Genomic DNA, 27,680 nt, shown 5'->3' with positions numbered 1-27,680 from the left:
ACAAGAGATGTTGCTGCCCACACAGACTGACTGTGGCCTTACTGTTAAGAAATCCAGTATCCAGTAGCAGAGGGAAGAACTTCCAATGAGTTATCATCCTACCTAAACAGTGGAAAATGTAAGCTAATCCTTTGTATTTATGTTTATTATGTTTTTTATTGTATTCTTTATCAGATTATGTTTTTTGTGCCACATTAGATCCGGACTAAAAATTATTTCAAGCTCCTTTACACTTGTGTACTGGAAATGCCGTTAAGCAATCTTGAATCTTGAACCCTAATGAGCTCAGAGTGCCAATGCAGACAATCATAAACACAAGAAAATCAGCAGACGCTGGAAATCCAGAGCAACGCACACAAGATGCTGGAGGAACTCAGCAAGCCAGGCAGCATCTACGAAGGTGAATAAAAAGTCGATGTTTTGGGCCGCAACTCCTCTTGAGGACTGAAAAGAAAGGGGGAAGACACCAGAATAAAAAGGTGGGGGGAGGGGAAGGAGGCTAGCTGGAAGGTTTTAGATGTAGCCGGGTGGATGGGAAAGGTAAAGTGCTGGAGAAGAAGGAATCTGATAGGAGAGGAGAGTGGTTTCAGACAGCCTAAAAACTGGTGTATTTCTAAACCTGAAATGAAGAGTTTACAGATTATTTTGTTTTCCTTATTTTTACATACTTTTAAGTGTTGAGTGTGGACGAGTGCGTCAGTGGAAAAGAGTTACTTATTCTGACAGTATCGAGTTAACACAGTTCATCTTGTGTAACTTTCCTGCAAAATTATTTGCCTTCATTCTCTCTTGCTTTGTTAATTTCTAATTCCAGGTTTGCAGTGTTCTTAATGCTTTTCGTCAGTTTGGGGTTCGCACAGGAAAAAAGCAGATTAAGGAATGAGGTAAAATTAAACTTTATCACTAGTGATTTAGGGCTCGCACCACCAGGTTTAGGAATAGTTACTACCTTTCAACCCTCAACCATCAGGCTCTCAATCAAACGACTCACTTTCAAGGACTCTACATCTCGTGTTCTCAAATTTTATTGCTTAATTTATTTATTATTATTAATAAGTCGTGGAGCTATGATGGCGCTAGACAGTAGCTTCTTCAAGTTCATCGGCGTAAACATCTTAATTTCTACCTTTATTGTCTCTGTTTTTCCTTTTCAAGGTGAATGGGGCTCTGTCGATGACCCTGACCTAGAGCTACACTCAAACTTCAGTTCTTTGTTGTGAAGGGACCCACTCCCGGGTCTCAGCAACGGGCCGTTTTTCAATATCCCAAGGGTGCAGACTAGAAGACGAGCGCCCCTTCGGGGTTCCGAGGCTTTGCAACCCCAGAAACGAGCCGATCCTGGGCTGGTGCTTCCAACTGAAGCAACACAGGAGAAAACAGCATATTGGGAGCAGCAGATCAGCTGTCAGATGTCTCGAATCTCTCTCTCTCTCTTTCTGTCCTTGGTGGGGGAGAGCTTGTTGCCGATTCTCGATTCAGAGAACTCGGGAAAGAAAAGTGATCAGGCAGACTTTAACACCATAGATCTGCGTGTGTGTTTTTTTTTTCTCTTCTTCATCTCCCCTCTCACTGTGTGAAGCCTGTGTGACACCTCTCTGTCCCTTTATTAGGGGAAGAGAGAGACAGAGCTTGGGGTATGTCAAATTGTCGGGCGAACAATTAGTTTTTGTTGTACTGCCGATCGTGGTCTTTCTTGAGGGCTTTGCTATTGCTTGGTGGGTGGAGGGAGCTGATGCTTTTTTGCTGAAATGAGAGCGGGAGGGAGGGGTCGGGTTGATGCTTTGCTGCAGCTTGTGCATGGGAGGGGGGGAGTAGGGGGCTTTTTGGTTTCACTTCTGGTTTCGTGGGTGTCTGCGAAGAACAAGAATTTCAGGTGGTATATTGTATACATTCCCTGATAGTAAATGGAACTGTTGAACTATTATTATTTCTTTCTTTTTGCATTTGCACAGTTATTTTTGTCTTTTGCATATCGGTTGAATGCCAAGTTGGTGTGGTGTTTCATTGATTCTGTTGTGCTTATTGATTTATTGAGTATGCCCACAAGAAAATGAATCTCAGGGTCGTAGATATATGTACTTTGATAATAAATTTATGAATCTCAGGGTCGTACATATATGTACTTTGATAATAAATTTACTTTGAACTTTGAAAATGTACCGATATGGAGTAAAAAAGCTTCTCTTGCATACTGTCGGTACAGATGCGTTACACAGTGCACTGAGGTAGAGCAAGGCAAAGCAACAACAGTGCAGAATCAAGTGCAGCAGCAACGAGGAAGTGCAACGCAGGTAAAAACAATGGGGTGCAAAATCACAGATAAAATCAATTTAAGCTTATACGGAGGAAGGAAAAAGTGAAAAGATAACAGCAGGCAGAGGCAGCCAATCCTTAATTAAACAGACAGAGAGCGAGTCACCTCCGCCAGAGGGCAGAGCTTAGGATGATGGAACCTAGCCTCGATTCCTTTGCTTGATCTTCGGAAACATCTCTATTTCCATATGTAATATCCCTTTTGAAGACCCTGACCTGGAGTTACACACTGACTTCAGTTCTTTGCAGAAGTGGCACCCGCTCTCAGGGTCTCACGACCAGCCGGTTTTTTGATACGCCAAGGACGTGGCCTGGAAGATTAGCGTGCCTTCAGGGTGCCGGATTTTCGTGGCTCTGGAGGCGGGCGGATTCAAGGCCGGTGCCACCACCTGATGCGTCGTGGGAGACGGGAGATCGTAAGCAGCGAGCTGGCTGCTGGCTGTGTGCCCAGAGACCCGAGTTCTTTGGGCACAGAGCTCGGAAAAAGCGACACAACAGACTTTTAACAGCATAAATCTGCGAGTTGTTTGTTATGTCTCCCCTCTCACTGTGAAATGGGGACACCTCTATTTCCCTTATTAGGGAGAGAGAGAGCCTGTGGTATGTCAAATTGCCAGGTGAACAAGTAGTCTTTGGGGTACTGCAAGTCTGTGTTTTTATTGATGCTTTGCTGCACGCTTGAGTGCTCGGTGGAGGGTGCCAATGCTTTTTGCTGGTGGGGAGGGGGGATCATTGCTTTGCTGCTGCTTGTGTGTGGGAGGGGGGAGCTGGGGGGGGCTTCAGGGTTCTAACATTTAACTATCCTTCATTCTTTGAGGGACTCCTCTGTTTTTGTGGATGTCTGCGAAGAAAAAGAATTTCAGGATGTATATTGTATACATTTCTCTGGCGTTAAATTGAACCTAACCTATAAAAGTTGAAAAACTCAGTACTGAGCCGTCCCCTTCCTGGTACAAACTACCTCTTGTCGTACACTCGAAAGAGCGCAGCCGCTGGAAATCCGCAGCAACGTGTATGAAGCTGGAGTAACTCAGCATGTCAGGCAGTATCTGCAGAAGGACACGAGCAGTCCGTGTTTCGAGTTGAGACTGTTCATCAGGACTGGAAAGAAGGAGAGCGGACTCCCTCTTGACTGGCTGGAGGAAACTAGTGGGAATAAAGGGGATCTTTCTTGGTTGGCTGCCGGTGGCTAGTGGGGTTCCGCAGCAGTCAGTGTTGGGAGTGCTTCTTTTCGTGTAACATGTCAGTGGCCTGGATGACAGAACTGATGGCTTTGTGGCCAAGTTTTCAGACAGTACAAAGGTAGGAGGAGGGGCAGGTAGTTTTGAGGAAGCAGGGAGCCTGCAGAAACGGGCAAAGAAGTGGCAGATGGAATATAGTGTAGGGAAGTGTATGGTCATAAAATTTGGTAGAAGGAAGAAAAATGCAGACTATTTTTTTATGTGTGGTGCAAAGGGACTTGGGAATCATTGTGCAGGGTTCCCTGAAAGTTAACTTACAGGTTGTGGCGGTGGCGAGGAAGGCAAATGCAACGTTAGCATTCATTTTGATAGCACTAGAATATAAAAGGAAGGAGGTAATACTGGGGCTTTATAAGGCATTGGTCAGACTGTACTTGGAGTGTTGCGAGCAGTTTTGGGCCCCTTATCTAAGAAAAGATGTGCTGGCATTGGAGAGGGTTCAGGTGAGGTTCATGAGAATGATTCTGGCATTGAAAGGGTTAATATTGGGTACTTTGGAGCATTTGATGGCTCTGGGCCTGAGGGTGATCTCAGTAAAACCTATTGAATGTTGAAAGGCCGAGATAGAGTGAATGTGGAGGAGGTGTTTCCTACAGTGGGGGAGTCTAGGACTAGGTGGCACAGCATCAGTATAGAGAGCAGAGCCTCGGGCGATCCTGAAGAGTCAGAAGTGCCATAGCTCCCCTCTTAAGGTTACGCAGAACAGGGTGTCTGTGACGTCCGTACTGGCCAAGACCGATTTTTGACCAAAAGAATGCGCCACATTGGGTACACTTGAACTGCACAGAACTCTCCTGCACCATTTGGAACGGAGATGAGGAAGAACTTCTTTAGCCAGAGGGTGGTGAATCTGTGGAAGTCGTTGTCACAGACGTCTGTGGAGTCCAAGTCATTGGGTATGTTTAAAGCGGAGGTTAATAGGTTCTTGATCAGTCAGGGTGCCAAATGTTGTGGGGAGAAGCCAGGAGAATGGGGTTGAAAGGAATTATAAATCAGCCATGATGGAATGGAGGAAAGACTTGATAGGCTGAGTGGCCTAATTCTGTTCCTATGTCTTGTCGTCTTTAGGGTTAGGATCACTGAGATCTGGTGCCAAAATGGTTGTTGTGACACGTCTAGTGTGGTGGTGTAGTGGGTAGTGCTTGTCACTCTCACTTTCAGCTTCCACCACTGGCCAGCAGTCTTGTGAACAGGAGACCTGAATGTGTAAATCTCTCCCTGCCAGTACACAGCCTCTCCAACAGCAAACCACATGTAGTACCTCCTCGCTGGCGACACACGGGAACTGAACTCCTTTCAGACTCAGGCTGAACTACAGAGGATGGGGAGGAAGTCTGGCCCCTGCACACGTAGCATGCAGGCCCACTGGTGTGTGGTGCTCGTGAACCAGATCCCCGGCTATGGGTAAACAGCCCCACTGCCTTGTGGGCAGCCTCAGGAGAGATGAAGGCTACGGGAGTAAAACCCAGACCGCAAATCCGGAGTGGAGCCCCTAAGTGGCTGGACGCCATTGAACATCCTTCCGGCAGCTCCTGCAGCCAAACTGGTGTCAAACGTATTGCTTCATAAGCTTTCCTTTGGACTACACTGGAGAGGCCGAGAGGGGGAGCTTGATGACTGGGCATCTCGGGATCTCCATACCTTCCACCCAGACTTGTGATGATGATCGCCATCACCCACTGTCCTTCGAGACAGACCGGTGCCAACCAGCAACCACTGAGTTCTGGGCATGCTATCTTTCGAAGATCATGTGAAAAATAATGCTCATCTTTAAATCTTTTTGAGCCAACGCCCCTCGAGTCTGTACCTAGCCTCAACACGGCAGTAGAGGAGGTCATGAGCGGGCAAGTCAGATTGGAATTAAGAAGTAGAATTAAAATGGCCAGTCTTTAGGAGATCCTGGCTGTTACGGCGGTTGGAGGAAAGGTGTTCAACGAAGGGGTCCCCCAGTCTGCATTAGGTCCCACCGATGTAGGGGAGACCACACTGGAAGCACCAGGTGAAATAACTGACACCAGTAGATTCACGTGTGACGTGCTGCCTCACCGGGAAGGACTGTTTAGCGTCCTGGGTGATTGTGAGGGAGGAAGTGCAGCACTGATCACGACGGCCTGGAGGGCGACCAGTGGGGAGAAGCAAGCAGATAGAGAGCGATCCCTGTAGAGAGCAGAGAGGGAGGGGAGGGGAGGGCATGCCTGGCGCTGGGATCCCATCGGAGATGGCAAAAGTTGCGCAGAATGATGTTTCGGATAAGGAGACTTGTGGGGTGGTAGGTGAGGACAAGGGGAGACTTCTCCTTGTTATGTCTGTGGAGGAAGGGGTGATGACGGGCGTGCAGGAAAGAGAAGAAATGCAGGTGAGGGCTACTTTGATAGCAGTGGGAGGGGGGGGGGATCCCTGTTTTCTGAGAGAAAAAGGAGCCCCTGGATGTTCCGGAATGAAAAGCCTCATCATGAGAACCCATACAACGCAGATTAAGAAACTGAGAGAAGGGAATAGCATCATTATCAATGACAGGGAGGGAAGACGTGCAGCTCAGTGGGTTTGTACTTGATGTTGGTAGATAATCTGTCTCCTGAGATGGAGAGAAACCAAGAAAGGTGAGGGCTGCGTTGGAAATGGACCAAGTGAACTTGAGGGTTGGGTGGAAGTTGGTCGAAACGTTGATGAAGTTGACAAGCTGTCTATGGGACGCGGGAAGCAGATGCAATGCGGCCGCCAAGGTAACAGAGAAAGAGCGAGGGAGTGTTGCCGCTGAACATGGGCAGCCAATGAAAATTCATGCATGACTAGCACCCATGCTAGTACCAGATCTAAGATGAGGCTGGGGACACCTGCACGGGCCCCATCTATGCCTGCCCTTCTAGGAGATGAGTTACTGGTCTCTGATGTGCTGTTGGTATCATAGGGTTGTCACAAGGTTGACTCCAGTTTGTGGAAGACTTAGGTTTAGTGAGAACAATCCCATAGATGTCAAGGAGAGATGCTTACATGTTATCTTACTGGAGATGTTATTTCCAATCACTAATATGGGGCAGATACCCATAGCCATTTAGCAGCCCTTGTGGTTATGGGCAGCATCATTCCTGAATGGTTGCAGATGAAACTGAACAGAAAAGTGTGCAAGTGGCAGTGAGTATCCTCGTGGTCTTTACAACGAGCACAGGACGTGTGGGCTTCAGGAAAGGTGAGAGAGGTGTCGGAATGGACCGAGTCAATCTGAGTTGGTTGAAAGGCCGTTGAAGTTAACAAGCTCTGTACGGACGCAGAAAGTCGCCAGCGTCGCAGAGGAAGTGTCATGGAGCGTTGCCGGTGTAGGCTTGGGAACGTGAATTCTTCCACGTAGCCGGTGTCACTCCGCGTGGGCATGCTCACTCCTGCAGAATGGCAACCATCCAACTGTGAGGAATATTGACAGCACGGGATCCTTTAAGCCGGAGCTCTGAGAGAAAGGTCACAGTAGTTCGTGTGCTTTACGAACAATGGGGCTTGTGTTTTTGCTCCAACATTCAGAAGAGCTCGCGTTTTCAGCATGTTAATTAGGCATAGTGGCAGCAATTGTGCCTTGGGGCCGATTCACATCTGGCCTGGGAAGGGGCGGCGCTAAGGTGGCGCTAGCTGGTGCTATAGCACCAGCAGAAATTACAATAGCACCACCATAGCATCACCAAGAAATTCACTGAAATTTGCCCACTCTACACTTCTGCTTATTCGTTCATTGTCAATGTTTTGCCGTTGCTGTCCTCAGGTCAGTTAAGCTGATCTAAGATCACTTAAGGTGGTGATGTCACTCACTCGAGAGATTGATAGTATACATCCAGGTGCAGATCCATGGTCTCGCGAGACTAACGGATCACACACACACACACACACACACACATTGTGCTTTTACAAGCTAGCATGGGGCTGGCACGTGCATTATTTTGGCTGGCATGAAAAATGGATCGAGTTTTAGTGAGAAAACGACCTCATCCAGAGGAATCAGTGGTGTCTCAGCCTGAGCCTGTCTTAATTGAAAGTGACATGCAGAAAGAAGTAAGTGGGGATGAGGACGGCAGCAGTTCGTCGAAGGAGTGTGAGGGCAAAGTAGAGGAACAAGAAATGGAGCGGGATTCAGAAAAGAACGTGGATGAGGCTGCTCTTAATGCTAGTGGGAATACTGTTAGCGGTGTTAGCCAGCAGCCTGAGGAAGGACCCTGTTGGCCAGCATTAAAAAAGCACCCTTCGCTGCTCGCAACAGTTTGGCAATCAGCAAAGGAGCTTTATTCATGACTGGTTTGACCTGTACTCCTGGCTGGAATATTCGATCACGAAAGATACTACGTTCTGCTTCACATGCAGCCATTTCCTGTGTGGAGGATGTGGTTTCCATTTTGAGTCTATCTTCACCGACACTGGTTACCGCAACTGGTGGAAAGCTACAACAGCTTTCAAAACCCACCATGTAAGTGCAGCTCATAAGTTTGCTATGGAGGCATGGGCCGAATTCAGATTGAGAAAACAAGACGGTTCAAGATTGGGAAATATGCTTGACAAAGGACATGCAAAGATTGTTCAAGGAAATGGTGAGTATATGAGAGCGGTGGTTGAGTCTCTACGCTATACAGCGTGCCAAGGCATTACCCAGCGAGGACACCGGGAGGATGATGGATCTGGCAATAGGGGAAATTTTGTTGAGTTGCTCAGTGTAATTGGACAATTTGATAAGACTGTAGCTAAAAAAGATAGAGGACAATCCTGGAAATGCTAAAAAAAAACACATATCACGATATCCAAAATGAAATTATGGGTATTATGGCAGATATGGTCAGACGTCAAATAAGTGCAGAAATCAAGGAGGCTGGACATTTTGCCATTGTGGTGGATGAAAGTAAAGACTTAAGTAAAAAGGAGCCAATATCAGTGGTGGTGCAGTATTTGAATAACGAAACCGTGCTTGAAGAATTCTTGCACTTCACTGCAGCAGAAGGGTGGGACACAGAGTTGCTCCTTAAAAGCATTAAACAGACGCTCGCCCAGTGCGTTATTGATAAGAACGCGTGTATGGGTCAGTGTTATGATGGGGCAGCAGTGATGTCCGGGTGCAATAACGGGGCACAAGAGAGGTTCAGGAAAGAGGTCCGGCAGGCATTATATATACACTGCCATGCTCACAGACTGAACCTTGTTTTAGTGGATGTTGTGAGCAATGTACCACAAGCAGGTGAGTTTTTTGAAACTGTGCAGCTGCTTTACAACTTCTTTTCAAACTCTGATGCCCACGATCTTTTCATGAAGAAACAGAGAGAACTAGAATCAACTGCACAGCCCGTGGAGTTGCAGAAATTGTCAAAAACACGCTGGGCATGGCAGTATACAGCTTTGTGGGCTATAAGGAAATCACTCCCTGCCATTCCAGCTACACTACAGGATATTATGGGTCAACCAAATGCACAGAGGAAAACGGAGGCCAGAGCTGTAAATGGACTGATTGACGAGCAGTTTGCTTTACTTCTCACTCTGTTTGAGAATTTATTCCGAGTCACCAAATTCATGTCAGACCAGCTACAATCTCCCAGTTTGGAGCTTTCATCCGCTGTGGACTTGGCTCAGTCTGTTATCGATGCACTCTCAGCAAAACGGGGAGAGGAATCATGGAGTGAAATTCAGGCAAGAGCTCGGGACCTGTGTGTCAAGGCTGGTATACAGAGCAGACCACATGAAAAGAGATAGGCCCAGCCACCCACATGATTTTGTTGCTGAGGCCCAAACTGAACGCATACCTGTCACATCCTCTGATGACCTTCGCAACCATTGTTTCTATCCGGTTATAGACTTCTGACTGAAATGAAAAGACGGTTCTTAATTGAGACTGGGGGTGTTCTGACTGGAGTCTCAGCATTGAGTCCCAAACACAAGTTCTTCCTAGACAAGAACTGACTTTGGCCATGACCCAATACTATGGAGTGACTGAAGTGAACCTGACTGCAGAGCTACATCAGGTTCGGCGTCTGCTGGAAACAAAACAAAAGCAAGGACAGACGGTGAATGACACAGTGGAATTTCTAGCTCTAATGAGACCCTACTGTGATGCATTTATAGATTTATACAAACTAATCTGCATATCACTGACTCTACCTGTGACATCTGCCTCATACAAACGGAGTTTCTCTTGCCTCAGACGCCTCAAAAACTACCTGAGGAATAGCAGCGGCAATGCTCGGAGCAGCAACTTGGCCCTGTTGGCCGTAAACAGCCGGAGGACCAAAGCACTCGACATCCAGAAAACCATTGATGCTTTCGCCACCAATCACAACAACAGACGGACTGTGCTTCTCTGAAAACATCAATGGTGAGTGCAGTTGATTTTTTTAAATTTGGGCCAAAACAATGCTGATTATTATTATTATCATTTTGAGGTGGATACTCCATAGTCCCTATGTTTCCTGCAAATCTTAAAATATTACATTTACTGCTATTAAGCTTGCTTAATTTTTGCTTAAACTTCCAAGTGGTGGTTCTGTTGATTTTTGGTTTAAATTCAGTAGCTGAATTATTTGAGGTATTGCATGGTCAGAGTACGATTTGTCCAACTCCTGGTACAGCCTTGCATCTGTTGTTTGCCTTATTTGACTTTAATAACGGTGTATCTTTTGGCATTGTCTGTCTATGTAATGCGAATAGCAGTCGACATTGTGGGTTAGTGTTGTGTTTTTCAGTTGAAAAGCACGCATTTGACGCTGATTGCGGGATTGGTGCGTGATTCACGTTGTGCGCTGTGGGTCAGTTGCTCTGTTGGTTTGTTTGTTTATGCTCTGTGTAACCCGGGTTGTCTCCGATGCTGTTGATACTGTCACAGTTCACTTCTATATTAGATCTATCAATTGCTATTGCTTGTGAATCAACAGAGGCATTTATAGTAGGCACATAATGCTTGAAACTGACTTTTGAACGCCACGTGCCTGGCCTTGCGAATACTTATTACCATACAGTACATCCCTCAGCTCCATCACTGAATAATTCAGCCCCACTGTAGCACCAGCAAGAAAAAATCTCTGGTCCCCAGAGCCCAGGACCAGGTACAAGTGGTGAGATTTTGTTCATTTCCATCTGTTCTGCATTTTTGATAAATGAACTCAAGGCTTAAAGTTAAACTTAAATTCTGTTAAATTATGATGTTTATATCAATAAAAATGCAATAGCAACAAAACACATTGTACCGTCATGCTTTGCACACAAGGAAATTATTCCGACATGATAGCACGTAACATGTTGCTTACAGTGCAAGATTTTGTGTAAGTAATAATGTACAAAGTTATCATGAATACAGTCACAAAATGGACCATTACAGGCTTTATAGTGCACATTTTAAAATGGAATGAAAACAAAACTCTGGGAACAAACACGGCAGTGAAATAACATAAGTTTCTAGTTTCTCTCAATATGGAATTTGAACTCCCTCTCACAAGAGTGGAGACCCTCCAAGCCTACCAGAGCATGTAATGTGATTATGGCTGATCATTACTGGCTCAGCTCCTCTTAGACCATGAGACCATAGGACATAAGGAGCAGAATTAGATCGTTCGGCCCATCAAGTTTGCTCCACACTTCCATCATGGCTGATTTGTTCAATCCCACTCTCCTGGCTTCTTCCCAGAAACTTGACTAATCTAGAAGCTACCTTGACTACAGATCAGCAGGCCTCATGAGGTCAGACACATCTACACAGGACGCAGAAGAGTACAGCATAGGACCAGAGTCTTCAGCCCACAGTGTCTACGCCGAACACAAAGCCAAAATTAAACAAAATCTCTTCTCCCTCCACGTTCCTCCATCCTCACATGACTATCTAATAAAACACTCTTAAATGCCCCTATCAACCTCACTACCCCTAGCAGCTCATTGGAGGCAGCTAGCTCTCTCTGTGCAGAACTTGCCCCACACATCTCCAGAGAAAACAAAGCAAGGTTGCCCATATCTCTGTCTAGAGAGGTTCCAGTGGGTTCCACCATGGATCTAGGCAAGGTGCTTTATTTGAATCTTATCACTGGATGCCCCTAGTGAATCAAGATGGGAATATTCCTGCAGGTAAGGTCACTGGGATATTCCACCCTCAAAAGCAGGTAGACTCCAGGTACAAACAGGAGAAAATCTGCATAATCCAAGCAACACACACAAAATGCGGGAGGAACTCAGCAGGCCAGGCAGCATCTATGGAAAAGAGTAGAGTTGGCATTTCGGGCTGAAACCCTTCCGCAGGACTGGAGAAGAAAAGCCGAGGAGTAGATTTAAAAGGTGGGGGGCGGGAAGGGAGAGAGAAACACGAGGTGATACGTGAAACCTAGAGGGCGAAGGATGAAGTGAAGAGCTGGGAGTTGAAAGAGACAGAAGGCCATGGAAGAAAGAAAAGGGGGGAGGAGCACCAGAGGGAGGCGATGAGCAGGCAAGGTGAGAGAGAGAAACGGGGATGGGAAATGGTGAAGGGGGAAGGTGGGGTCATTACCAGGAGTTTGAGAAGTCGATGTTCGTGCCATCACATTGGAGGCTACCCAGATGGAATTCAAGGTGTTGTCCCTCCAACTTAAGTGTGGCCTTGTCACCACAGTAGAGGAGGCCATATCAAAATGGGAGTGGGAAGTGGAATTAAAATGGGTGGCCACTGGGAGATCCTCCAGATACTGCAGACGTGCACAATGAAGGGTGGAGAAACCAGCAAACCATTGAAAAATGAGGTCATCTCCTGTTGATCTTACAAATTCTAGCAGGGCAGTGGTGAAGCTATCAGGGGTTACAACTTCTGGATTTTTGGCACACAGTCTGTGACTTTTATGATCCATGCAGATCAAACTACTGGTTGCTTGATATTCTCCTCCTGCCATATCTGCAGGCTCATAATACCTACTTGATCTGTACCACTCGTTCAAAGCCACCCTGCCTCTCCGTCTGCTTTTCCCAGAGCTTTCCTTGAATACTTGTGAATGTTTGAAAGCTTCAAAAGTATTTAATTTTATTGACAGTTTTAATAGCTTATAATCTCTGAGACAGGCTCTTGCCATCTCTTTGTTAGCGCAACCAACTCCTTGGTCAAGCATTCCTGTGCTGCGTCGCATTCCTCCAGGTGTCTGGTTGTCTGAGAGCTTGATATGGGTGGAACCTACATCCAGGACCAGGCTGGAAGAAACAGTGTGGTCTCTGGACAGATGATTCTGTGGCTGGCAGAAGATTTGTATCCGTGTTGACCAGGAACGTGGAATGGATGATGCCCCAGAAACACCCTGGTCCAAGTTTCCTCACTAGTCCTCATGGTACATATCATTGACTAGAAACCTTGTCAGGGTCACTAGCAGAATCTGGTGTCGGCAAGTGTCCAGTCCAGATATTACAGATGATGCAAAGCAACCCAGAAATGATCACTATCATGTCTGACACAGGAAAGGCTTACAAAAAGTTACGAAATCATATTTCCAGCAGGACTTCCCAGCACCATTGACATCATGAAAATGAATTGATATGGAAAATTTTATTTATAGAATTACGTTCATATGTTCATCACTGTTAGTTCATCTTCCATTCTTCTTAGCTGCTTTTCTCGTTTAACCAAATACAGAAGGGTAATTGCGGCAAATACCAGCAAAAGTAAACCCACGGCAATGCATATTTTCATGAAAGCGAATGTCTGTTCATTCCCTTCTGAATCTGAAAAATACGGAAAGTGAAATTTCATCAGTCATGTTACGTCTTCTTTCAAAACATCTGTGACTGCAACTTCAAAGGAACTCTCCAATTTTCCCCTTTATGCCTTCCCTTTCAAGTTTCTGTTCACCGAAGGAGATCAGGAATCGCTGTGAAAGTATTGCCACTTGCTTTTTTTCACTCCACCAGGTTCAGGAACTGTTACTACGTCTCAACTATCAGGCTCCTGAACCATCGTCAATAACTTCATCTACCTCAACACTGAAGTGACTCCACAACCTATGGACTCGCTTTCAAGGACTCTACAACTCATTTTTAATTTTAGTCACTATTTATCTATTATTGTTTTTTGTATTTGCACAGTTTGTCTTTTACACATTGGTTGCTTGTCCACTGTTGTTTGTGTGTAGTTTTTCATTGACTCTATTGTGTTTTTGTATCTACCATGAATGCCCACAAGGAAATGAATGTCAGGGTAGCATATGGTGACATATACTATTCGTACTTTGGTAATAAATTTATTTTTATCTTTGAATGTTGATATCCTATATTCTGTGATTATTCATGCTGCACTCTAAGAAAGAAATCACCATTGTATGAATTAAAGAAATTTTGCAAATCATTGTCCCCCCTAAGCTGCACAGGTGCCTGGCACCGCAGTAGCTGAAATGCTCTCGCGCACATAGCCTTTGTTGGCGCACAGTTGGAATTTTCTTTCATATAATGTGCCAAGCATTTTCGGGCTGCATAAAAATAGTTGGTCTGCGCAGCTGTAAAATAAAATTGAAGGAAAAATTGTTGCAAATGTATGGACCCCCCCCCCCCCACTTCATGAAACTCCACCCATTGGGAATGTATAGCATAAATTTGCACAAATTTACCACAAATCATGACTAAACATCAAAAAATTGTAGGGCTCTGCCTTTATAAGTTTCTATCCATTAAAAACTGCAAACTGGAAATTATAGAGAATGAACCATGAGGTGTTGTAAAACGTCTCGCTAGCATAGATAGGTCTAGGTATGGATAGCAGGGAAAGTGACCACCTCCATATTCTTTGTAACTGAACATATGAACGATTCAGCGAATTCAGAGTACATTTATATCGAATGAAATTCGTCTTCCCTGCAGACAGTCAAGAAACTATAGGAAGGATGTGGAAGCATTGGAAAGGGTACAGAGGAGATTTACCAGGATGCTGCCTGGTTTAGAAAGTATGCATTATGATCAGAGATTAAGGGAGCTAGGGCTTTACTCTTTGGAGAGAAGGAGGATGAGAAGAGACATGATAGAGGCGTACAAGATAGTAAGAGGAATAGATAGAGTGGATAGCCAGAGCCTCTTCCCCAGGGCACTACTGCTCAATACCAGAGGACATGGCTTTAAGGTAAGGGATAGGAAGTTCAAGGGGGATATTAGAGGAAGGTTTTTTACTCAGAGAGTGGTTGGTGCGTGGAATGCACTGTCTGAGTCAGTGGTGGAGGCAGATACACTAGTGAAGTTTAAGAGACTACTAGACAGGTATATGGAGGAATCTAAGGTGGGGGCTTATATGGGAGGCAGGGTTTGAGGATCGGCACAACATTGTGGGCCGAAGGGCCTGTACTGTGCTGTACTATTCTATGTTTCTATGTTTAAACAAAGAACCATAGAACCAACCTGTTCGAAGAAAAACATCAAACCCCACTTGCCACCACGTACAAAAAAAATCAGTCCAACGACAACAAGTAACAAGCGAAAACACAATATAAAACACAAAATCAAAAAGCATATTTCAGTTGAGTTCAGCTCAGTGTTCATTATCTTCAGGCTGCACCAATTCAAAAATTGCCCAAATATAGTAATAAATAGCCAATTCCCTGAAAATTCAATTTATTGTAGAGTAAAAAAAACAACTCACCTGGCAAAGCATGGTTGAACCTCCTGATAATAGTCTGGTTAACAAGATGATTCTGTATTTCAGCCACAAATTTATAACATCTGCTCACATGAGCAACTTCAAGAGTACTTTTGAGCGAGTAAAGTCCATCTTCAGTTTTAGAAAATGAAACTTCAGTCTTCAAGTGCTTGTTATTATCTTCACAGTACCAGAAAACATATGCCTCAGGATAACCTCGAGATGTTAGAACGAAAGTCATACTAGATGATTGGAGTTTGACCAGGACTTCTGGCTCGCTGTAGTATGCTGTGGGTTATTAAATAAAATTGATTGGATTATTCAGCAGAGGTTTACATATTTTGATGATAAATAGCTTATGAATCATTTACATGATTTCTATGTGTTCCACATATAAAACCAAATGAACATGTTGGAAAAAATATACACATTACACAAGGAGAAAGTAGTTATCTTCCAATTACTGTCAACAGGGACTGAGTCAGATCCTTGCTATTCTTGTCAGTATCAACACAGGAGGCATTTCTTAAATGAGGAGGCTTTAACATGTAATCTTAATAAAGGAAAAATAGATTATGAAAACAAATTAGCAAGAGACATAAAAACATACTGGAATTTCCATATGTAGATAAAGAAGTGAGTAACTGAGGTAAATGGAGCTTACTGGGGAATAAAACAGTGGAATGAATCATGTGAAGTGAAGAAATAACTGAGACGCTGACAAACCTGCTGCCACTCTGAGGAAACTACAAGCAGGGTCGACAAAGGAGATGCAGTAGGTGTGGTGCCCTTGGATTTTCAGACAAGGTGACAAGGTGCTGTTCATGAGGCTGCTTAGCAAGATAAGAGCCCATGGAATTACAGGGAAGTTACTAGCATGGGTGGAGCATTGACCAGTCGGCAGAAAACAGAGAGTAGGAATAAAGAGATCCTATTCTGGCTGGCTGCCGGTTACCAGTGGAGTTCCACAGGGGTCGGTGTTGGGACCGCTGCTTTTCACGATGTATGTCAATGATTTGGACTATAGTATTAATGGATTTGTGGCTAAGTTTGCCAATGATGCAAAGATAGGTGGAGGAGTGGGTAGTGTTGAGGAAACGGAGAGCCTGCAGGGAGACTTAGATAGTTTAGGGGAGTGGGCAAAGAAGTGGCAAATGAAATACAATGTTGGAAAGTGTATGTTCATGCACTTTGGTGGAAGAAATAAACGGGCAGACTATTATTTAGATGGGGAGAGAATTCAAAATGCAGAGATGCAAAGGGACTTGGGAGCCCTTGTGCAAGATACCCGAAAGGTTAACCTTCAGGTTGAGCTGGTGGTGAAGAAGGCGAATGCAATGTTGGCATTCATTTCTAGGTGTATAGAATATAAGAGCAAGGATGTGATGTTGAGGCTCTATAAGGCACTCATGAGACCACACTTGGAGTATTGTGTGCAGTTTTGGGCTCCTTATTTTAGAAAGGATATACTGACATTGGAGAGGGTTCAGAGAAGATTCACGAGAATGATTCCAGGAATGAAAGGGTTACCATATGAGGTACGTCTGGCAGCTCTTGGGCTGTTTTCCCTGGAGTTCAGGAGAATGAGGGGGGATTTCTTAGAAACATTCCGAATGTTAATAGGCCTGAGCAGATTAGATATGGCAAAGTTATTTCCCATGGTAGGGGAGTCCAGGACAAGGGGGCACGACTTCAGGATTGAAGGAGGTCCTTTTAGAACTGAGATGCAGAGAAACTACTTTAGTCAGAGGGTGGTAGATCTGTGGAATTTGTTGCCATGAGTGGCTGTGGAGGCCAAGTCATTGGGTGCATTTAAGGCAGAGATAGATATGTTATTGATTAGCCAGGGCTAATCAAGGGAGGGGAGTGGGGAGAGGGAGATCCGAAATGATAGGAGAAGACAGGAGGGGGAGGGATGGAGCCAAGAGCTGGGCAGGTGATTGGCAAAGGGGATATGAGAGGATCATGGGACAGGAGGTCCGGGGAGAAAGATGGGGGGGGGGGAACCAGAAGATGGGCAAGGGGTATAGTCAGAGGGACAGAGGGAGATAAAGGAGAGTGAGAGAAAGAATGTGTGTATAAAAATAAATAACAGATGGGGTACGAAGGGGAGGTGGGGCATTAGCGGAAGTTAGAGAAGTCGAAATTCATGCCGTCAGGTTGGAGGCTACCCAGACTAACATCGAATTAACATTTTTCCCAAAAAGACAAGAACAAAGAGAAGGTTAAAACCAGACCTGCGATTTCCAATGACACAGTCCCTTTGGCACTTCCCATTATACTGCTGACAAAACACATGTACTGGCCAGTGTCCTCAACTCTCAGTTTATCCAGCTTCAGTGAAACATTGCCATTTTTCAGTTCCTCTGGAAACAGGCTAGTTCTGCCTGAATACTGCCTGTCCTGTTTATCAAGCTGATCTTTGCCATAATGGTAACTGTGCACCACTTTGTTGTCCCTGGTGCGTTGCCAGGTGATTACAATATGTTCAAGTGAGGAGTCGTCAGTAACAGCAAAGCTACATCCAAGGACAATGCTTTGACCGTGGATACCAACTGAAGGGGTCTTTGGTACAGTGACATCAAATGCATCTGGAAAATAAATAGTTAGGAAGACCTTTAAACATTTTTGCAGCGTAAGGTTCATTAAGATGCATTTCAGAATCGGCCCTTGGAGCCAGATCGGCCAGCAATGCCCTAATTTGATTATAATTTTTGTAGACCCCAGGAGAATTCTTCCACTTTGTGTCTATGCCTGAGAGGAGGGAGGGGGAGGCTTTGGGGTTTGGGGTTCTGATGTTTCTGTCATTCATTCTTTGGGGTTTTTTCTGATTTGTGGATGCCTGTGAAGAGTAAGAATTTCAGGTTGTATTCTGTATACATTCTCTGAAATTAAATTGAAACATTTGAACTTGGGCAGCATCTTTCATAATAGGTAAAAATAATCGCTCATGGAAAATTAATTGTTCAATGGTTTCATTTAATATCAGAGAATGCATACAGTATACAACCTGAAATTCTTACTCTTCGCAGACATCCACGAAACAGGAAAAAACCCTAAGAATGAATGACAGAATCGTCAGAACCACAAAGCCCCCTCCCCCTCCCATACACAAGCAGCAGCAAAGTGTCAACCATTTCCCCCCACCCCCAGCTTCAGCAAAAGCATCAGCTCCCTCACCACCCGGCATTCAAGGAATCGCAAAGCCCTCAAAGAGACCATGATCTAGAGACCATCAAAGACCAACAGTTAATCCAAACAAGGATCAACGTTACAGCGTGTAATGTGAGCAGAAAACCAGCAGAGGTGATAGTGCAAATGCTGGGTATCTTTGAAGAGACTGACTTTGCTTTTTTTTTGCACACGGGGTTAACCAAAAACCAATAAAATGAGTAAATTCAGAAATGACTCGGTTCTATTGTCCAAGTACTGCTGAGGTTTACAACAGCAGGCAGTTCACAGAAGAGTGAACCACAGATGCAGAAATTCTGCAGACACAAATGTAACTCGCTGTTCAAAAAGTTGATCTGTAACGGAATCTTTGAAAAAAGCGACTCTTACTAAAATGATTGAATTGACATTATTACTTTCATACTTCATATACATCAGGAGTAAAAATCTTTACATAGTAGAAAAGGTGCAGACATGCAAAAAAAATCATTATTGAAAGCTAAGTCAGTTCTGGAATTACTGCCTCGCCCACTTAACACTGATTACATGCTTTAGGTTTATTGACTACCTGAACCTGTTACTGTGAAAATCACAGCACTGTAACATTTAAATAACAGATCTTTCATCAATATGTTAATTGCTCCTAAGGTGTGATCAATTACTGAAATTGCTGACATCAGCGTAATTTATCACCTTTTTCACTCAGTAAAGAGATCCTAACTCGGGTCATAGCACGGAGATCTTGAGGTGGGGCTTGTTGGGTGGCAGATGCCTCCCAGGGGTCATCAGGTGGGCACCCTCTTTCTTAGATCAATTTAAGCCCACTACACCTCAGCATTGTGACCCAGCATCCCAGGTGCACTCCCCTCCACATCTGGCCACCCATGGGTCACTTAAGGGCCTAGCTGATGTCATTCCTCTTCATCCATAGCCAGTGGCTGCTTTGCTCAGCTGCCTCCGAGAGTTCTTTTATAAACATGTAGGAGGAAAGGGTTAGACCAATCTCAAAAGGTCAGCACGACATTGCGGGCCGAAGGGCCTGTACTGTGCTGTAATGTTCTACATTCTCTGCCTACATTTCCCACTGACCAACAACCCTGAAGTCACTGCAATTCAATTGTAAGGATTTTGGATATTTTTAATGTTATAATTCCAGATGGCAATTTTCTGAAAAGACAATTAAATAGCTTTTTTTCCCCTCTTTTAAAAAAAGCAAACATCATTGATTAGGATTAAAAACAAAAACAATCTGGAAATCTTAATGAAAACCAGAAAATGCCAAAAGCACTCAGTAGGTCAGGCAGCAATTATGGAAAGAGAACAGAGTTAATGGTTCAAGTCAAAGATATTTCATCAGGTTCAACGTGAAATATTCACTTTGATTTATTTCTATAGTTTCTGTATTACTGTCATATGGTTACTGTTTCTATCTTAAATAAGACTTACCAGAAAGTATGGCATGTGCCCAGAGGATTACAGCACAAAGCACTCTGTAGTGGGTTCTGAGAAGATAATGTTCCTAAAAAAGTGAGTAAATGATTAATAGCCAATCCAAATTTTTTTTGTACAAGTTAATAATGAAATCCTGGACCTCCTCATCATACATTTATTTGCCAGACTTTATTTATTTATTAAGCCAATCCACCCAGCAATGCCCCGATTTAATCCTAGCCTAGTCACGGGGTTTGACGGGGAACTGCGGATGTTGAAGAGCAGGGGCACAAAGATTGGAACCTGATAAGTAATGAAGGAGGTGATGAGAAACATTCGAGTAGAGGAGAGGGACAGATGAAACCAAGTGTGGGAGGGGATCTGGCGAGTGAAGTATGTCAGCAGTGGTCGTGACTTTATTTATTTATCCAGATACGGCGGGATTTGGCCCTTCCAGCCACCCCGTGATTTAACCCTAGCCTTTTAAAAAATTAACCTACCAACCAGTAGGTCTTTGGACTGTGGGAGGAAACCGGAGCACCCAGAGGAAACCCACGCGGTCACGGGGAGAAGGTACAAACTCCTTACGGGCAGAGGCGGGAATTGAACCTGGGTCGTCTGTACTGTAGAGGACTGTACTAACCACTATGCAACCCTGCTGGTCCAATGAACCAGTGATCCAACGTTATGCTTTAACAAGGTCCACTAAAGGAAGGGGACAAATCTTGCGAATGGTCCTTCATTTCGATATTGCCCTGTGGATCAGAGGTTTACTTCTTGACTTTGTACACGGTATGGAAGCTTCTCACAGGGCAAGCACAAATGAGAAGTGCAGATTTGGGCGGCTGGGAAGGAAGACTTTCAGCCCCGAATGAAAAAGTTGGAAAGTGTTCGTGTAATATGACCAGATATTCAGAATCAGGTTTAATATCACTGGCATATGTCGTATAATTTGTTGTTATGCAGCAGCGGTATAATGCAATACATAATAATAGAAATTGTAAATTACAGTAAGAGTTATATATATATATATTTAAAAAGTTAAATTAAATAAGTCGCACAAAAAGAGAGAAAAAATAGTGAGGTAGAGAGACAGAGAGAGTGAGAGGGGTGGAAGGAAAGAGAGAGAGAGGGGGGGAAGAGAGAGAGAGAAAGGAAGAAAGAGAGAGCCAGGGAAGAGAGAGAGAGGGAAGGAAGGGAAGGGGGGGGAGAGAGAGAGAGGAGGGAAGAGAGAGAGGAAGGAAAGAGAGAGAGAGGAAGGGAAAAGAGAGAGAGGGGGAAGGGAAGAGGGGAAGGGAAGAGAGAGGGGGAAGAGATACAGGAAGGGAAGAGAGAGAGAGGAAGGGAAGAGAGAGGGGAAGGGAAGAGAGAGAGAGGAAGGGAAGAGAGAGGGGGAAAGAGAGAGAGAGAGAGGAAAGGAAGAGAGAGAGGGGAAGGGAAGAGAGAGGTGTACTATCTGGGACAGTGGGAAGGCAAAGAACTGTATAAACAGCTTGGGAAAAATTCTTCATTCATGCTCAAATTATGTAGAACATGCCAATAAGGCTTGAATTCCAAGAAATGAGTGTTTGAGAACTGCATTTGTGCCCGTACTCATTCATTAAAGATCTTGGCAGAGTGTATTCCGAATAGATGATTCATTCTGTTGTTACAACACGATGAAGAAAATGATTGATCTAGTACCAGACAAGTTATGTAAACTACTCCTAAACTGCAATATCAACAAATTATTTCTTGCTTACATCAAGAAACATTTCTTGGCTACATTTTCTCAGCTAAAAATAAAGCCACGTCAAAATTTTGATGCTTCTTTTCCCAAATTAAAAATGTGACCAAATTTAACCAAAAGTCACAGAATTTTACATTTATTGCACTGAAGTATTTAATGAATTTTTTTCTGACTATCAACAGACATAAAACCAATTCCTTACCCTCTCACACAAATTTCTAATGGCCACTTTGTTCTGTGCCACCTCCCCGCTTATCCTGTCCTGCCTGAATCCTTAGAGAACATTCCAACCCCTGGCATTAACACGGATTTTTGCTGTTTCAGGTTATCCACATCCCCTCTGTTCCTTTCCCTCTCCTCCTGATCCACCCAACTCCTCTTGCACACCTCCTTTTTCCCAAACCCTACCCTCCCCCAAGTCCACTACTCAGCTTCGATCCCACCCCCCACCACTCCTCCCCACCCAACTACGCACGGCCGTGCCCAGTAACGGGCAGACCCTAGACTGCGATCCTTCCCCACGGAGCCTCGGCACTGGCTGCACCAGGCTCCGGTGCATCTCCCAACAGGTGCTCCCGCGGCCTGGAGCGTGCCAGTCGGAAGGATTTCCCTACAGACTAACAAGTTTCAGGTAGAGTAAAGTCTATCTTTCACTGAGCTGGTAAATCTTCCAGCAGTGCTTAATGTCTGCCTTGTTGTTTTTTCCCAGGGAACAGCCTGTGGAACTCATGCTGCCATTAACGTCTCCGCACTTGGATCCACATATCACTTACCAGCATATGTCCCACCTCTCCACATGGTTTACTTCCCACTTACACTCTCATTAAAAAGTATTATTCCTTCCCCAGACAGCACATAAATGCAAAGGCATGCTAGTTGCACACTGTACACTAAGGTATACACACAAGCCAAATATACAGCATAAACACAGCCCACACACCACACAACGTGCGAAATGTAACACACACACATATGTAAAGCATTTCTCCCAGTGTCTAGTCTTTACAGGAGAAACGTTTCTGGATTTCTTAACAGAATGAAAGAGAAAAGTTACCATTTAACTATTTCTTCAGCAACACGTTGATTCCACCGTTCCTCTTCTGTGTACTTCAGTCAACCTTTCTCTTCCAAAGAGATTACCGTTCTGACAGAAGCGTGTTCAACCAGAAGCGTGTTCAACCAGATTATTTATGGGAGTTGTCTAAGCATAACACGTCATGTTGCTATGGAAACAATGAGTTGTTTATAACTCCCAATTGACAATGTTATCTTGCGGAGTAAACCCTACTAGCATTTTCTAGAAGGAGGTTTTTGTTCTCATTTAAAACTGCACATGTAAAATAATTAAGGTTGTTTTAAAGAATGCAGAACATAGGGTAAAACGAATTACTTTAACCATGATCCTCTCATATCCCTTTTGCCAATCAACTGTCCTGCTCTTGGCTCCATCCCTCCCCTTCCTGTCTTCTCCTATTATTTTGGTTCTCCTCCTCCCCCTCTCGCTTCCAAATCTCTTACTAGCTCTTCCTTAAGTTAGTCCTGACGAAGGGTCTCGGCCCGAAACGTCGACTGTACCTCTTCCTCGAGATGCTGCCTGGCCTGCTGCGTCCACCAGCAACATTGATGTGTGGTGCTTTATCTCCACGTATACCCAAACTCCTAAATATTTATCAAACTTTCATTTCAATGTCCTGTACTATACTTGCAGGGAGCATGAGATCATCTGTATTTACAGTGCCTATAAAAAGTATCCATCCCTCTTGGGAGTTTTCATCTTTTATTGGTTTACAACATTGAATCACAGTGGATTTAATTTCGCTTTTCGACACTGATCAACCAAAAAATACTTTTTCACGTCAAAGTGAAAGCAGATCTCTACAAAGTGATCTAAATTAATTACAAAAGAAAAACACAAAATTGTTGATTGTATAGCTATTCACCCCCTTTAATTTGATACACCAAATCATCACTGGCGCAGCCAACTGGTTTTAGAAGTCACATAATTTGTTAAATGGAGATCACCTGTGTGCAGTCAAGGTGTTTCAATAGATTGTAGTAAAAATACACCTGTATCTGGAAGGTCCAACAGATGGTGAGTTGTTATCCTGGCAAAAACTACACCATGAAGACAAAAGAACACTCCTAGCAACTCCACAAAAAGGTTATTGAAAAACACAAGTCAGAAGATGGATTTAAGAAAATCTCCACGTCACTGTATATCCTTTGGAGTACAGTTAAGTCAATCATTAAGAAATGGAAAGAATATGGCTCAGCTGTAAATCTCCCTAAAGCAGGCAGTCCTCAAAACCTGAGCGACTGTGCAAGAAGGGGACGAGTGAGAAAGGCCATCAAGAGACCTATGCCAACCCTGAAGGAGTTACAAGCTTCAGTGGCTGAGATGGGTGAGACTGCTCATACATCAGCTGTTGACAGGCAGCTTCACCAGTCAAAGCTTTATGGGAGAGTGGCAAAGAGAAAGCCACTGTTGAGGAAAAACTCACACGAAATCTCAGCTAGAGTTTGCCAGAAGACACGTGGGAGAGTCTGAAGTCAGCTGGAAGAAGGTTCTATGGTCTGATGAACCCTAAATTGAGCTTTTTGGCTATCAGACCAAACGCTATGTTTGGCTTAAACCAAACACCGCACATCATCAAAAACACACCATATCTACCGTAAACCATGGTGGTGGCGGCATCATGCTGTGGGGATGCTTCACTGCTGCAGGGCCTGGAAGACTTATGAAGGTCAAGGGTAAAGTGAATGCAGCCAGGGTCAGTAGGGATTAACATTCATTTTGGGTGTCTGGAGTGTTGGTGTGAAGATGGAGGTGTTTGAAAACTATATGTAATTAAAAGGGAGCATTGTAGATACATTGTTACTATAGAATTGTCTTGCTGCTATCTTTGATTTTCAGCATATAAAAATGGCATGTAGTATTAGGCCTCTTCTTCCAACAGTGTCTCCAGTATGATCCCTGTTTGTTGGTTCAATAAGGACTTATATAGTGGCTTCAGTTTCTCTCATTCACAGTCACAGCAAAGAAGGATCAGTGGTTACACAAAAACAAGGCAGTTTGTGACCTGTAACAGACGAAAAAGCTGATTAAGCCTTTTCTCCCAGCCTTGAGGAATGAGCTCTGTAACAAAATGTCTAAACAACAAGCTGGCAAAGGAAGGAGACACAGGAAGGTTCAACGTGTATTCATCATTATCATTATGTGCCATGTCATGGGCGAGCATGATGGTCCATGACCATGATTGTTCTTGCAGACTTCTACAGAAGTGGTTCGCCGTTGCCTTATTCTGGGCCGTGTCTTTACAAGGTGGGTGACCTCAGCCATTATCTTTCAAAGACTGCCTGGCGTTCGTGGTCGCGTAACCAGGACTTGTGATATCTACCTGCTGCTCTACCCGTGGCTTCACGTGCCCCTGTTTGGAGGGGGTGGGGGTGGATAAGCGGGAGCTACGCCTTTCCCAAGGGTGACCTGCATACTAGTGGAGGGAAAGAGCGCCTTACACCTCCTTTGGTAGAGACGTATCTCCACCCCGCCATCCACATATATTAGCTGAAGTTTAACCAACCCTTTCTTTGATGCTCTCTGTTTTGGGCGACCACCAACCCGAAAGCTCATAGGAGTGTAATGCCTTGACCCCAGCAAGTCCAGATTTATCCTTGTGGCTTCGGAAACGCTAATGCTTCTATTGTGTTTGGGGGAAGAAAGTCCATTGTTTACCTCGACACAAACTGCAGACAAGCTCAGAGCTGTTCCTACTACAACACCTTAGTGTAAAAGGGCCCTAAGATGGAGCAGAATTAGGCCATTTGGCCCATCGAGTCTGCTCCACCATTTTATCATGGCTGATCCATTTCCCCTCTCAGCCCCAATCTCCTGGCTGTTCTCCCCGTATCCCTCCATGCCCTGACTAATCAAGAGTCTAACAACCTTTGTCTTAAATCTACCCAGTGACTTAGTGTCCGCAACTGCCTGTGGTATCAAATTCCACAGGTTCACCACTCCCTGACCAAAGAAATTCTTCCTCATCTCTTTTCTAAATGGTCGTCCCTCTATTCTGAGGCTGTGTCCTCTGGTCTTAGACTCCCCCACCATAGGAAACATCTTCTCCACATCCACTCTATCGAGGCCTTTCAACATTCGAGAGGTTTCAGTGAGATCCCCCTCATTCTTCTGAATTCCAGTGAGTAGAAGCCCAGAGCCATCAAATGCTCTTCATATGACAAGCCTCTCAATCCTGAAAATATTTTCGTGAATGCCCTTTGTACCCTCTCCACTGTCAGCACATCCTTTCTTAGATAAAGGGGCCAAAACTGCTCACAATACTCCAAGGGAGGCCTCACCAGCGAAGCCTGAACATAACATCCTTGCTTTTATATTCTAGTCCTCTCGAAATAAATGCTAGCATTGCATTTGCCTTCCTCACCACCGACTCAACCTGCAAATTAACCTTTAGGGAATCCTGCACAAGGCCTCCCAAATCCCTTTGCACGTCAGATTTTTGAATCTCCTTCCCACTTAGAAAATAGTCGTCGCTTTTATTTCTTCTACCAGAGTGCATGAGCATACACTTCCCAACATTGTATTCCATCTCCCACTTCTTTGCCCATTCTCCTAAACTGTCGAAGTCCTTTTGTAGCCTCCCTGCTTCCTCAACACAACCTGCCCCTCCACGTATCTTTGCATTATCCGCAAACTTGGCCACAAAGCCATCAATTCCTTCATCCAAATCATTGGCATATAACGTAAAAAAACAGTCCCAAAGCAGGCCCCTGTGGAACACCAGTGATCACGGGCAGCCAGCCAGAAAAATCTCCCTTTTATTCTCACTTTTTGCCTCCTGCCAATCAGCCAATACTCTAACCATGCTAGTATCTTTCCTGTAATACCATGGGTTCATAACTTGTTAAGCAGCCTCATGTGTAGTACCTAGCCAAAGGCTTTCTGAAAATCCAAGTACACAACGTCCACTGATTTTCCTTTGTCTATCCTACTTGCTATTCCTTCAAAGAATTAAAACAGATTTGTCAGGCAAGATCTTCGGCCTATTTTATCATGTGCCTCCAAATACCACAAAACCACAGCCTTAGCAACTGCTGAGATCAGATGACAAAACATTCTGCAGATGCTGGGGTCACAACAAGCTGGAGGAACTCGGCAGGTCGGGCAGTATCCATGGAAACGATCAGTCAATGTTTCGGGCCAGAACCCTTCATCAGGACTGAAGAGGGAGGGGGCAGAGGCCCTATAAAGAAGGTGGGGGGAGGGTGGGAAGGAGAAGGCTGGAAGATCCCAGGTGAAAAACTAGTAAGGGGAAAGATAAAGGGGTGGGGGAGGGGAAGCACGGAGGGGCTAGGCAAGAAAGGTGAAGAAGGAATAGTAGAAAGCATAATGGGTGGTAGAAGGAGGCGGAACCATAAGGGAGGTGGTAGGCAGCTGGGGGAGGGGGCAAAGTGAAACTGGGATAGGGGGAGGGAGGGGGAAGGAATTACCGGAAGTTGGAGACTTCAGTGTTCATACCAAGGGGCTGGAGACTACCCAGATGGTATATGAGGTGTTGCTCCTCCAATCTGAGCTTAGCCTCATCATGGCAGTAGAGGAGGCCATGTATGTCCCCAACAAGAAGGCCTCAAAGCCCTTCACAACTTTCTGGACAATAGACCTCACCAGTTCCCCACCACCACTACCCTCCTCCGGTTGGCGAAACTGGTACTCACACTTAATAACTTCTCTTTTGGCTCTTCCCACTTCCTTTAGACTAAGGGTGTAGCTATGGGCACTCACATGGGCCTCAGCTATGCCTGCCTCTTCGTTGGTTATGTGGAACAGTCTGTGCTCCAAACCTATACTGGTACTCCCCAACTTTTCCTTCGGTACATTGACGACTACATTGGTGCTGCTTCCTGCACCCATGCTGAGCTCGTCAATTTCATCGACTTTACTTCAAACTTCCACCCAGCCCTCAAACTCAGTTGGTCCATCTCGGACACTTCTCTCCCCTTTCTCGATCTCTCAGTCTCCATCTCTGGAGACAGACTGTCCACTGACATCTTCTACAGGCCCACTGACTCTCATAACTACCTCGACTATACCTCTTCCCACCCCGCCACATGCAAAAATGCCATTCCCTATTCCCAGTTCCTCTGTCTCCGCCACATCTGCTCCCAGGAAGAGGCTCTCCGTTCCAGGACATCTCAAATGTCCTCTTTCTTT

The 27,680-nt window shown here is 44.7% G+C and overlaps 1 protein-coding gene across 1 annotated transcript; it reads right to left on the bottom strand.

The window, feature by feature from the left end:
• Positions 1-10,693: 10,693 nt before the first annotated feature.
• Positions 10,694-20,407, bottom strand: LOC140190470 (CD276 antigen-like; the record flags this gene model as incomplete). The annotated part of the gene is made up of 5 exons (XM_072247083.1): positions 10,694-13,229; positions 15,127-15,411; positions 17,361-17,714; positions 19,741-19,813; positions 20,369-20,407. Coding segments are annotated over 5 exons (909 nt in total), but the record flags the coding sequence as incomplete, so codon positions are not given.
• Positions 20,408-27,680: the final 7,273 nt, after the last annotated feature.

The sequence above is a fragment of the Mobula birostris genome, chromosome 30, assembly GCF_030028105.1.
Source record: "Mobula birostris isolate sMobBir1 chromosome 30, sMobBir1.hap1, whole genome shotgun sequence".
Taxonomy (NCBI): domain Eukaryota; kingdom Metazoa; phylum Chordata; class Chondrichthyes; order Myliobatiformes; family Myliobatidae; genus Mobula; species Mobula birostris.
Note: the sequence above shows the minus strand (reverse complement) of the source record. Positions and strands in the feature narration are given on the sequence as shown.